The sequence below is a fragment of the Morone saxatilis genome, unplaced genomic scaffold (assembly GCF_004916995.1).
Source record: "Morone saxatilis isolate NCDOM2014 unplaced genomic scaffold, NCSU_SB_2.0 Contig8, whole genome shotgun sequence".
Taxonomy (NCBI): Eukaryota; Metazoa; Chordata; class Actinopteri; family Moronidae; genus Morone; species Morone saxatilis.
In genome coordinates this window covers 16,966,853-16,980,965 of record NW_023340257.1, presented here as the reverse complement: position 1 = coordinate 16,980,965, position 14,113 = coordinate 16,966,853, and the positions used below count along the sequence as shown (strand labels likewise).

Below are 14,113 nucleotides of genomic sequence, written 5' to 3'. Positions count from 1 at the left end.
GACAAAGAGAGCGAGAGAGAGAGGGAGGGGTGGGATACAGGGAGAGAGATGGAAAAATAGGACATATAGAGGAGACATTCTCAGGAGGTTGAAGAAAGACTACTACTGGTTTAAATGCCATCGTAAGAATGCGGATGACCTACTAACTTTTGAGACTTCCCTTTAAAGTTCCACATGTTGGTGTGATGTTGACTGACTGACCGTTTACGTTGAGCACAATAAAATAAAAATGTAGAAGATTCTTCCATTCAGTTCACAGTTACTCCAACACCCCTGATACAGTAAGTGTGAGGGATGATGTGGGGAAGAGAGAAAGGTTAACACGGGAGCAGCAGTGGATGCAAATGAAATGAAGAGTAAGAGTTGATGAGGGGTGGAGAGAGAGGAGAAGGGGAGAGATATGGAGGAAAGAAAGAGAAAACCTCTCAGTGGGACAAAGATTGTATTGTTCCCGTTTAGAGCTTTGGATGAGGAAAAACTGAAAACTGAGAAAAAATAAGAGAAAGTGACAGAAAATAAGAGAGTAAGAGCACCAGGTGTAAGATGAGTGAAGTGAATATTGATGCCAACAAATTGTAAATGACTTACTAAATCTTTTATGCAGTTTGTGAAAAATCCATTTCTATTAGTTTCATCATTATATGCATCCCTAATCCTGCTGCTCGTGCCTATAGCTTCCGCTGCACTGTGCCATGCTGTCCAGCTAATTATCCTTATCTAGTTCCCATGGCAATAGAGATAATGGACTGAGGTGCCTCGCTAGCACACCCTTCCCCAATTAGCCCAGCCATGCCCGGCACACGCTCAGCATTCACTATTAAAATGGCACCACGGCCTGAATGCACCCTCTGCTCATGCTAATTATTGGGTTAGCTTGGCCAGGCACACCTTAAACACTCCGATAAGATTAACATCTCAGTCCCAGTTATTCTCCCAGTCCAATTTATATCATTGCACTGATTCACTCTCTCGGATTTAGCGAAGTCTCTGCTCGTGCTCTCAGTTGGCCTGGAGGATATAAGTGTCCATACTGCACCAGAATACATCCCATGGATGTATGTTCTTTACCAAGCTGCTTGGCATTTAAGTGAAAAATGTGAGGACAGGACTGCCGTCACCCAGCTCGCCCCGGCTCATTGTCTCCTTCAAAGCCTTTCTAAAAAACGCCACTTGCCCATTAGTCCTCCCACAACATTGGATACATTTTTCCCTTAAAAGCTGCCATCCCGTCTTACCTGCCCTCCTTGGACTTGCACTATTAACATTTATAGAGATGCTATTTTTAGCATTTTGCACTGCATAAAACATTTGGAACTGCTTTATCAAGTCTGTGCAACACTGAATTTGCATACTATGTCACAATGAAGCTATCTCTGCTTTCTAAAAAGTCAAGTTTTTGTTTCATTCATTCCTTTGTATTGTAAATAACTAGCTGCCATGTCCAATCCTCAGTCATTTTGGAGCCCTGTGGATATTTTGCTTTGGTCTCTTGTGTACACTTGGACCACCCAATCATTTGTGTGTTTCTTGTTCCTTTTAAAAATTTTATGATGAAAAATGGAAGGGTAGATAATCATTTATCATAAATTATAGTGACAATTGGGTCACATCTGAGCAAAGCATATGATGATGGTTATGGCAACACTGAAAGTCAACCATGTGGGTTAGGAAGTGGTTTGAGAGTATGCCACCAGTTTAACATTGCACTCCAATAACAACAGGATCAAAATTAATGCAGCAGAACCAGAGGTACCGTCTTTCTTATTCAATAGGCTATGTTACCTACAAATGCAACCCGACCTGCTCAGTCTCAGATTTGTGTGTGTATCATGCTAGTAGCGGCTAACATAGCCTCAAGCTGCTAGCCTCAAACAGAGATGAGAGGCAGGCTACAGGGGTCTGGTAGGTTCATTTTCTAGATCTGTTTCAAACTGGTAGACTTCAGCCCCAACCAACACTGACTCGAGAGGCATCACTTGAGGCAATTCATCTTTCTCTGGAGCCTCAAAAGGCTTTCCATGATTTCACATATTCAGTAGTACTCCCCAAGACCTGTAAGTCAGTGGAATTCCCCTTTCATACAATCAATCCTCCCAATGTCCTTCCTTCCTCTTCACACAACTAAGTGGGTGCAGAAAATTAAATAGTTTTGTGCCTGAAGTCCTTACATACTTCAGCACAAAAATCTTGAGTTTTTCATGTGGAGGTCAGAGCACTTTTGAATCCAACATCAAACTTGCAAAGACTTGCTTGAGATGATGGATAATTCATCACGATGGAAAACTCACCATCTTAGCTATCTAATGGTCCTGCAGTCCCGCAGTGAGTGAGAACTGCTTTAAAGAGTCGTCTCCTTGGTGAGTTCATGAAACTCAGACTCTGGAAATTTAAAAATCAGCTGCCAAAAACCACTGCATTGATGAGCTGTGTTGTTATATAACAAGAATGCTCATATGTCAGATGCCTGTCTAATGTGTTTAGTTTTTGTCAAATGTTTAATCAACATCGTGTCCATGTTCCGAGGCTAAACATTTCCCACCTTCATAACATGAAAACATTTAAAATGAGATATTGTTTTAATCTTTGAGCCTTATTTCATTTAAACAAACTTGATTCCAAGTAGCTGTTTGTATTTTTGTATCTTGCAGATAAACATTTTTCATTCATAGGTCAAGAGTTCATCCAAGTCATTTAGGCAGCTATACTGTAAAGTAGGAACCAAAATACAGCCTGTCCTGAGCTGATAAGTGAGTATGAGTATTAGTACGATAAACAACAAAATTCTATCTATTGCTTTAAAGAGTTTGATCCATTTTCAACCACCAACACATCCATAATTTATATGACAGCTGGGTACCCGAGCTTTGGTTTAAAAGAAACAGTCACAGAATCAGTCACATTTCTCTAACTCCACTAATATGTGTAGGCCGGAGTTAAGGTCACTTTTTGATTGACTTGTTGAAGCTTCAGTGCACATTTCCAAAGGTGAATCAAAGGGATCTAATTCAAGATTCAGCGTTTTTGTTTGTCTGTTCTGGGCTACTGTAGAAACATGGCGGTTTAACTAGGCAGGCACCATGAAAGGCCACCTACAAAAACACCATTCTTATTTTCAGGTGATTATACACCATTGTAAACATACCTATGAATATTACATTCAAGGTCTGCCAATAGATCCTCCTAAATGTTACACACTGGACCTTTATTCAGACTCGTCACCATTGAAATGGGAGGCTTGGAGGTTGACTCACGGAAAGGGGTCATTCAGTATGGAACAATGGTGATGAAGTCAGAAACAGACGTTATGATAATATTCACAAGAGGAAAAGGTTTGATACCAATTTGTGTACATAACTGGGGCTGTTACACCAGTGTGGGCGTCATTATTTGTGACGCCCACGGTTCAAATGTAATTGTCACTGCATGCCACAAACAAAGTGTAGTCTAAAGGAGGAAACAAAGTGCAGCAAACATACTTGGCATGAACAAACATTTACTTAAAGGGTAATGGAATGTAAAGTGCTTTTCTTAAGTAATCAGACACTTGACAGAGAAAATCAACAATCCAAACAGTGATTAACATCATTGGAGACAGAAAAGATAAATTAAATGACACAGAGCAATAAAGAGCAATGAAATCAACATTCTGCTAAAAATAATTATAAACAGCAAACAAATGCAAAGCTTAGGAAAGCAAAAACTAAATGGAGCTTTGCTCTGAAGAGAATCATTTACATTGTCTCTGGCAGTCAAGGAAAGCCTGGTGAATTGTTCTAACTAGAGAAGAGGCATAAAGTTATTATAGTGATATACTTATAGTGATATATACAAAATAAAATATCAGTATAATGACACCGGTAATACGAATACTTCCTGCTGCATTACTGATGCAGAAATATTTCCTTCCTTCCTGCAAATATTTGATTTCTAAAATGTTTTGCTCCCTGGCAGTTCCACACTGAAATGATTCCAAGTGTGTTCGTGTTGCTATGTGTGTTAAGAGAGCTACCTACTCACTGTTTTATGTCACCTGTTTATAAAACATAAAGCACTTCATAACGCAGTGATTTAACACACTATACAGTATGTTTAATTCCTGCTCTTTTAGAGGTTTACTTTTTCTCTTCCGGAAGACGGATACACAAAATGTTTTCCCTAAAATATTTCTGCACATAGTTCCATGAGTTAATCTAAGTAATCTAATTTTAACTGTTCCTAGCCTTTAATTCATAAGACAGAACCCTTTATGCCCGATGACACGGCTTAATTGTCAGCCTGGCCGCTATATTGCTGCTTGCAACGATAATTATTAGACTAATGCACTACAGGACACTTTTGTGTGCTTGCGTGGGTGAAGGCGTGTGCTAAGAGACATGTCACACAGCTACATAAAGGTTAGTGCTAATAGAATACCACACCGCATTAAAGAGACTGTTTCCATAATAGACTCTAAGCTCCTGGCCATTCCATCAAAGTCCCATCTCCCTTATCTTTCTTCCAAGCGCTTTTGTTCACTGATAAAACAACAGAGGGATGAACGAACAGGGGGATAAATCTGATACGCTGTTGTCTTGGGGACTGGGAGCTGAATTGAGACTGTATCTCTCTATTTTCCCCTCTCTCCTCCTTCGCTGCCAGCTTCATTTAGGCCCCGATTGCGACAGAAAGCAGGAAGCTGTGCAGCCTAAATGATGCGATTGTTGAATCAGATACATGGACAAGAATGCACAACAATTACCTGATCATCAGACACCCCCCCGACTGAAACACTGACATTAAAGCTAGGACAAATACTGCAACAAATTCAAACCCTGAATGTCTAATGCTTGGACTGGACGCCACAGGAGCTTTTTAGTTGTAATGGAGCTTGACTGTAAGTTTATCTATAACCTCAGTGGTAGTCCTTCTTGCTGTGCTGTCCAAATAAAGGATGATAGAAATATAAAGGGATAAGAAAAAATGTGGACAGATCTTTGGCGCCTGGATGCAACAGGTCACGTAGCTTAAGAACAAAAGTAGGCTGAGGGATCAGGAGGGGAGATTTACTTTGTGGCTGTTTTGAAAGCAGCACAGATCAGAAAGCCGATGCTTTATCTGCAGCTGAGGAAGCAGCGAAGGAGAAAAGGATGAGGATAAAAGAGAATGAAGAGGTCGAGTGCATGTGAGCGTAACAAAAGGGAATGCAGCTGCAACATTATCGTCCTTTTATGTTAAGTAGTGATCAGCTATAGCCTTCCACACCGGGCGCTCCAGCTCTGGAGATTTTAATTCTTGTCTTCAATCGGTGTATCATATGACCCATCATGCTCTAGAGGTTGTGAGGCCTTCTAAAAGGCCCTTTCATACCAGTGACCCCCTGACCAACTTACATGAGAGTCACATGTCAGCTGTCTGTGCAGGTTTCCATTCAGGCTACATACTATCCAGACTTGTAATTTAATTGTAAGCTGCCGCATTTCCCCTCAACTCCTGAATTCCTTTGTATTACAACTCGGGTCTTATTTTCCCGAGTTATGACCTTCATTTCTATTGGCTATGATAACAATGAATGCACCAAAGTAATTACTGAGATCTGGGAACACGGTGACACTGCTGGAGCAAAGTCAGCTGGGGCGAGAAACACGAGCGGACACAAGACAAGACAAGCTAACAGTTTATATAGATTATCTAAACCAATTCATTTTAAAACTTACATTTGAAACTTAGAGCAGGGACGGTTAACATGTGCCACAACATTTTTGGTTTATTCAATATATCTCTCCCTTCATTCCATGTCAGCGCTCTACTCTGAACTCTTTAATATAAAGGCATCGATTGAGCGCACCTGAAATATCAACTCACTGCACTGCACTGAGGGTGTACAACTAAAGTATGGTGGGTCAACCACAAACAAGGAAGTCGGTGTGTAAACTGTGAAGGAGGTTCATTACCAAGTGTGGAACTGTAATGAGGAAAATGAAACACTAAACAAGTTTAAACTAATGTTTAAACAAATGCATTTGCATGACCTGGAGGTTTGTTTAAAGCCTGTATGATTGCTTGGCCGCTAGTTTTTCTTGCCCCATAACACTTTGAAGCTAAAACCCAGGTTATCTGAACGCTATTTAATCTCCATCACAAGTTACTCCATACACCAAATCCTTTTCACTGCATCTCCGTTTCTCTCGTCTTTACTCTGCTTCTAACTTAAATGAGAGAATTTGTTTAATCAAGGGCACCGGAAGGGAAACTAATTCTTCCACAGGATCGCTGTCTTCCTGGAGGTTGCAGTATGTCACTACAGTTAGTCCATCATCTTATAATCTGTATTTCAACTCTCTCCCCAGCATGTTCAATAAGCCAATAATGTTTCTGCTTGTAGAAAAAATGTATTCATAATCACCAGGCTTAACATATGGTCCTGGCTTCCTCTAATTTCTTATGGTCCGGTATTTTCGCCTTATAGTATAGATATTAAATTCATAGAGGTGGACAAAAAAAACAAACTCATTACTCTACTGCCCCTCTCCCTTACTGTTACTGCCTCTCTGTTGTCTACAAAAAAATTATAAATGTATTACAGCTTTAATGGAATCTAGAACAAAGTCAAATATGTTTATGAATGAAGCCTGTATGCCTCTACATTTCACTGTGGGACTTTTTGTTCTCCTCCTCCTCTCCCCCAAAGGGTTGTTTTGGTTCATTCAGGTTCGGCCTTTTTCATCACCCTTTGTATCCATGTTCCCACTCTCCTTACCCTTTGAACATCCTGCTTTCGGTTCGTCCCTTCCCTGCCTCTCCTTACCCTTTATCTCTGCACTTCTCTTTTATTGTTCTCCACTCACTTTGGCTGTCGCACAGGTCTCTCATCTCTCTCTACCATATAGCTCTCACCAGCAAAATATCCTCCTTCACACATACATCCTTTCCTCTGACCTCTCTCCTACCTCTTTCCATCCATCACTCTCTCTCTCTCTCTTGCGTCACCCCTCTCTCCCTGCCTCCATCCAGAGATAATTACTACAAGCCTTGTGAAGATCAGCTTGTATTTAAACAGCTGAATAAGCAAGCCCCGGGGCTGCTGACAGTCGCTATTCAACAACAGTGAAACGGTGGAGTAGAAAATAATAGTTTGCGTGCTGCATTATAGGGGACATTTAAAAACATCACTCTAGACTAACTGGTGCTGTCTTATTGTGTCCCCAGTAATGAGCAACACTCGTGGGGGAAAATCTGCATGCGGCCTCTGCCCTCTATTGTGGCCACACAAGCTGATATACTGTACACACACATTTAGATCATTGCTAATTAATTAATCAGTGTAGCACGTAGACAGAAAACATGCAAGAACATGAATACAATTTTGCATGGACACACGTACACTTCGAATCTAGTTATGTGTACGTGTTTTTACAGTTTGGGGGTCTTGTGGTGCATAATAAACAAACAAACAAACACAGACCTGCTTCATTGTACGTTGCGGAGAGCTTCTCCAGCATTTCTCTGTCCAAGGCCAGGATCTGTTGCTCCAGGATGGAAGGATAAGACAGGCCGCCCCTCTCCTTTTTTTCATCTTTCTCCTTGTCTTTTTCTCTGTCCCGTTCTTTCTCCCGTTCATAGGTCAGTAGCTGCTGGCGGAGAGCCTCGGGCAGGTGGGCCTTTGCAAAGTCAGCAGCGGCCTGATAATGGGGAGCAGAGGGAGAGAAAAAGTGTTGGATGGCTGCAGATAAAAGTGAGCTTGGTCAAAAACAATATCTAGGTCTAACCAAATATATTCAAACCTACACATTGATGAGTCTGATTTGAAAGAGACAGAAAATTAATCAACAATAATTTTGATCTACTAACAAAAATGCCAAACATGATCTGGTTTTAGCTTCTCAAATACAAGAATGTGCTGCTCTTATCTGGTTTATTTAATTGTAAATGGAATATTTTTGGCTTTTTGACTGTTGTTCAAACAAAAGAAAACTAAACTTGACAGAACTTCAGACTTTTACATAAAAAAAAAAAGAATCATCAGTAATAATAAAGCTAATGTCGCCATGAATAAATGAGGTGAAGGACTGAGACAACTATGCATCAGAATAGTTGCTGATTTATTTCCTGTTGACCAACTAATTCCAGAGGTGTAATGAAAACCTGACAGCCAATAATTGGGTATAAAAAGCCCAATTCTTCTGGGAGAGCTACTGAAGACCTTTCGACTGAAAAGTGCATGTAATCACTGGATTTTCACCATCACGTAAATGGACCATAAATACACATTAGGACATTATTCATACAGAATATTGCAACGTAGTGCCCATTGATTAAAAACAAACTATATATCTATAACTGTGCACACACATGCTCGTAGTGTATTTGGCGAGTGACATACACACATCAGGCTATAGTAGCAGTAACCTGCGTGTCCTTTCTGCTTTGCTACAGCAGATAAATCACAGATAAACAAAGATAAAAGAAAAATAAAAAGTGCATCGCCAAACAAACCCACACAAGCTCACACTCGCACCCCGCTGTGGGATAGAGCTGAGCCAGAGAAACTGTCTCCTCACCTCTACACATTCGACTCAAAGGTAACACCAACTAAACCCCTTTTTTCCCCACACAACATGCTGTTTCAGAACAAATAATGCCTCACTCCCCTGGCTCGGTGCCACAGAAGGGAAGACGAGCCCGTCCAAGGTCATGGAGTTCAAAAAGTTCCAAGTGCAAATGTTAGATAATATTCTGCTGACATGCCACTGATCTGCAGCATCCCGGATTCATACAGCTCGTGTTTCATATGGGGTTTTCCATTTTAGAAACACCTGCAGGAATTAAAAAGCTGTGGATTAAGGAGACTGCAGGAGAGCAAAAGTTTGCAATTTCCTGGCGCTGATATATAATGATATAATGCTTTGAAGTCATGTGACACAGACCCATAGATGAACCTTATGTCTCAAGGGTGTCCCCATTTAGCTCTCTCTACTACATCTATACCTCCCTCCCTCCATTTCTCTCTATCTATATCTTGTTCTGCTCTGGGAAATTACTTTCAAGCCCTCAGATAACCCTGCCTCCTCCACTTCTTCTCTACACAGGAAAACAACTCATCTACTCCTCTCTTGTTATATCTTGTCAGTGTTATTGAAGCTTTTCTTTGCAAGCTCCGTCACTCTTCCCCTATCTGCTCAAATGAAACCCAAACACTTCCAATTTTCTCTTCTCTCTGCATCCATGGTAATGCTCAGTCCTAAATCACCATGGATCTTTCTGACACTCTCCTTTCTCTTGTCTGAAGACAATCACCATTGACATACCTTTATCCTGCGGTTACCATGCAGGGAACAGGAGTCATAAACTCAGTTCAAAGGTCATAAAGGGAACAGGAAGACCTTTGTCTGCTTGGGTTATACTCCGCCAATTATCGAGCAGTTTAATTGTCTGCCTGTCAGTCCTTCACAAAGCACTGAGGTCACAAAACTTGTTTCCAGCTTACATTCTCCAAAGCATTTGACTAGACATGCACGTGTATGTACTAATCAGTCTGTGGGACCAGCGGTGGAATGAAAGTACATTTACTCAAGTACTTTACTTGAGGAGCTTTACTTGAGTAATTTAATCTCATGCTACTTTATACTTCTATTCTGCTATTTGACAGCTTTCGTTACTGATTACTTTACAAAGTAAGATTATTGTACAGAAAACATATGCTAATGCACAAATACAGCTGAAATGATTAGTCGATTAATCATTTGACAGAAAATTGTTAACTATTTTGATAATCCTTCAATTATTTTTCATGCAAAAAGGACAAACATTTCATGATTCCACTTTTACAAATTTAGGGAGTCGCTGCTTTTCCTTTTAATTAGTTTAGTAATTTAAATTTATTTTTAACATTTTTGAGGTTTGGACTATTGATCGGACAAAACAAGCACTGTGAAGGTGTCGCTTTGGGATTTCTGGGTAATTGTGACAGGGTATCTATCACTTGGTTTTCAAACCAAACAATCAATCGATTAATGGAGATAGCAATAGGCGGATTAATCCATAATGAAAATAATCTTTGGTTGCAGTTTTACATAATATAGTTAAAAATTAACCTCATGCATTAATATAAGTAATTAACCTAATATTAATGCATGAGTAATATTAATCTAATTATGTTTAATAGTATAACAGTTACAGGGAAAAAAAATTCTCCACTGAGTACTTTTACTTTTATTAGTTAATTTTCCTGATTATACTTATGTAACATTTTCATTGCAGACATTCATTTGTAAAGGAGTATTTTTACACTGTGGTATTAGTAGCTTTACTTTAGTAAATACTTCCTCCAACACTGTCTGAGACAGTGTGAATGCATGTGTGTTTTAGCTTGGGAACAGCACACAGGCTCAACAGAACAGGAAGCGGAGGCTAAGTCTTCATTATCTGAATCTAACCAGCTGGCTAACCAGATCGACACATCGAACACCTGGCTTCAGCATCTGCACCGGCTTAGAGGATGAAAGGAGGGAAGGGTGGATGAGGGAGGGATAGCAGGGATGGATGGGGATGAAGGCTTTGGGACAGACGGATGAAGACAAGATGGCAAGGATCAAGGATAGTAATACAAGGGGGAACAAAATGGAGGATGTGATTAGCGGTTGGCATTAGAGCATAACGGAGGAATGCAGGAAGAGCTAAAGCAACTGAACGCTCCACGGTCGGTCCGCTGTTCGGTGCTGTGCTTTAGGTGTAGAGTTTCACTGAAAATAACTTTCTGCTGCGGTTGAAAACAACACTGAGAAGGTGAGAATTAATCAAAAGTCGTGTCCAGTAAAACCAAAGCAATGACCTGAAAACTGAGGAATTGGAGTGATAATTATCTGTAGGTCTGTCACTGAGCTACTCTTACACATTACACATGTCATTAATTATTAGGAATGTAACAATATATCAAGAGACACGATATCAAACATTTTGTGAAACTGGAAGTAGCCAATGTTATTTACGATCAAAATAGTCAATTTCCTCAGGACCAACCAATTTCAAACCTTATTACAAAAAAAAAAAGCATCTTTTTTTTGGAGTGGAGAAAATTATTACTCACTCCTAGTCCCAACACAGGAGAGTTGGCTCAGAGTGCAATCAGTCATGGCTGTACGGAGCGTCACATTGGGCTCTCCTTCACACCAGACTTCACTTGCACCACACATGCAAGCACAAAGGCTTGTATGCACATACAGTTAAGTACACAAACCCACACACACACAAACCTTCCTATCTCAGCAGGGCCACCTACACACTTTTCACCCTTTGCATTTGACTGTTAACTGTGAGCCACTCAGACGAACAGTCCAACAGAAATAGTCAGGCTTTTTAAACACTTCCATCCATCATATCACCAGGCCGGCAGAAATGAGGAAAGTCATCTGAGTTTTCCTTTAGAATCACCCTGAGGGAGTTTCATAACCAAAGTAGAAAAATCTCTTTCTGCGGTCTCTCTGACAGATCAAGCAGGCAGATGGAGAGAAGAAGAGAAAAGGGAACGGAGTGTAAGAACCATTCATTAGCATCACTCAAGCACATCATTAAAGAGAGAGAGAAAGAGTCTCTCCAGTTTAAAGACCGAGCTGGAGATAAGTGACAGAAAACCATCAAAGCAATGAATACAGAGAAAGCAATGGATACTAGAGAAGAGGGAGTCTAGAGAAACAGCGTTTCAAAATATTTCTCTTTGTTGTTTTGATTTCCAATTCACATTTTAAATTATAATCACAAAAGTGATCCCTGAGGAGACTACTTCTCCAATGTTTTAATCCCAGTATAGTATGCAATGACTATAGATTGCTATATGCTTAATGCTACAGACTGATAGGATATAATTTGTCTTTACTTTAAATTAACCAGGACTTGCGCTATAGAAACACATGTTTTCACTGCAGAGGTGTCGTATGTTTCTCCTCAGGATGACATTGCAGAGCTCAGTCTGTCCACAGGGCAGAGGAGTGTGGAGCATGGAGCCCTAATTTCATTATCTCACACCTCAGCTTTGTATGTGTCAAGGCTCTGCCAAGTATAGGTTGTGAGTGGGAGCGTGTGTGCGTTGGTACAATGTTTTCACTGCATCATAAATAGAAACCCTTTTATTTGTACTTAGAGGAATGTGAATGAAGGCAAACAACACTGAAGTGAAGGGCACATGAGCACACAATCATCATTTGAAAGCCTGAGAGTGAAAGTAGATTTTTGACCTTGGAAAAAGCAAAACAATTTAACCCAAGGTGAAATTGCAAAGTTACTCATTTTGGAGCTGTTAAATCAACAGAGAAGGAAAGTTCTTAAGGTGCTACAAACAATTTAAATTTGAACGTTTGTAATTCCACAAGCAAACTCCATCTGCTGTAGATAAAAGGTGGTGATATTCTGCACTATAAAATAAGATCTTAACAGTTGAGCATTACAGTTTATTTATTTATTGTTGGGTGGGGGTGTAGCTATATTTGACAAGACAGCTAAAGATAGACAGGAGAGGGGGATGACATACAGCAAGGTGCCACTGGTCGGACTCAAACCCATGGCCGCTGCAGCCTTGGTACAGCTCTACCAAGTGAGCTACCAGTGCGCATCTACAGTTTATTCTTAACTTTGGAAATAGCTACTTCTGGAGCTTTAAACCATGGTGATTTCCTGATACTACTGTAGTGGAGTCATCTCACTAAATCTGCCTGGTTTAGAAACATTGAGTAACTTATTAACTTATTATTATTAATAGTCATCAAACAAGTGCATCTACATTTAAAAAATACTTTGAGTTAAGATTTTTTTTTTTATGTTTATTTGATTATTATTACATTTTGAGATCTTGTTTTTCTGACATTAAAGAAAAGAAATCAATCAGAAACTTGCATGACCATTTTTTTTTTCTAGTCGTCTTGGCATTTAGTTGTTGGGACCATGGGTGCAAATTACTGAGCCAAATGTGGCACATTTACATTAATGTTTTTACAAAAGTCAGTAATGTGCACTGTCACTTGTAAATAAAGAACAAAAAAATCAATAATTAAATACATTTTCTTAAATGAATTAAATCAATAATTTTTCATGATAGTAGTTGTTTATTAAAGTAGTGCAGTCATCTCACTTATTCTACGTGATTTTAAAATACTGACTTATTTCTAAAAAGAGTAAATAGTCCTCAAAGAAGTGCAACTTCACTGAAAACCTGCAGTATTTTTAGATCTATTTCTGCTCTGTTTTTAGAAAACTGATTGTAAAACTGAGTACTGCGACTCAATAACGTGCTTCCTGTGCAGTGTGAGCCTGGAGCGAGATTGGAAGTGTTCGTGTGGCCTTGAAAATACCTCCTTACGCCCAAACACACAGATTTTACCCAGGCATCCCAAAACTATTTTGCTCTCCCAGCCTTTAAATCTCCAAAAACCACAACAAACAGTCTGAGCACAGATGGGCTTAGGGATGGAGGGATGGGGAGGGGCAACAGTGGTGTTGGTGGTACTGTGAACTTCAAATCTCCTTTGGCCACACACACACACACACACACCACAACAACACACAACACACACACACACACACACACACACCACACACCACACACACACACAGACACACACAGTATACATCTAAGAAAACTCACATTCATACACCAACAATTCACACAAATAACGCACCTCTGAGCAACATTTCATACTTCAATGTTCTCAGAGGGTGCTGTAATGGCCACACTGTGCTGGGTAGGCTGCGGTGTAAAAGGAGGGACAGAAATGACTTCTGTTAAGTGAAGTGAGGATTTCCGAAAGCGAATAAGCAAGAGCTATAAAAGTCAGGATCAGGACTGGAAAGTTGAAATAGAACGTCCATTACAACCGTGGCGGAATGCCCTTCAGGGTGCCTTCAGCCTTAGAAGAAGGAGACGGAGAGAGTGAGTGAGAGATGGAGAGACGGACGAGCTCAACATCGAACTACTTCCTCTGGCAAAACAGAGTCAAGCCAGCTCCTTCTCTCTCTCGACTGTGAACAGACCGAGAGGTCGTAAGGGCTCAGGGTATGATAAGAACATCTGGGTAACACTATGGTTACGGCTGCAAATTTGCCTCCAATTGGCTGAAACTCTGTCCCACCTCAGCAGGCGACTCATTCC

At 40.3% G+C, this 14,113-nt stretch overlaps 1 protein-coding gene across 1 annotated transcript in view; it reads right to left on the bottom strand.

The window, feature by feature from the left end:
• ppm1lb (protein phosphatase, Mg2+/Mn2+ dependent, 1Lb) overlaps positions 1–14,113 on the bottom strand; it is a 42,096-nt gene that overhangs the window by 2,466 nt on the left and 25,517 nt on the right. Inside the window, exon 2 of the mRNA XM_035680467.1 lies at positions 7,442–7,658. Coding sequence (XP_035536360.1) covers positions 7,442–7,658 — 217 coding nt within the window. The remainder of the gene's footprint in view (positions 1–7,441; positions 7,659–14,113) is intronic.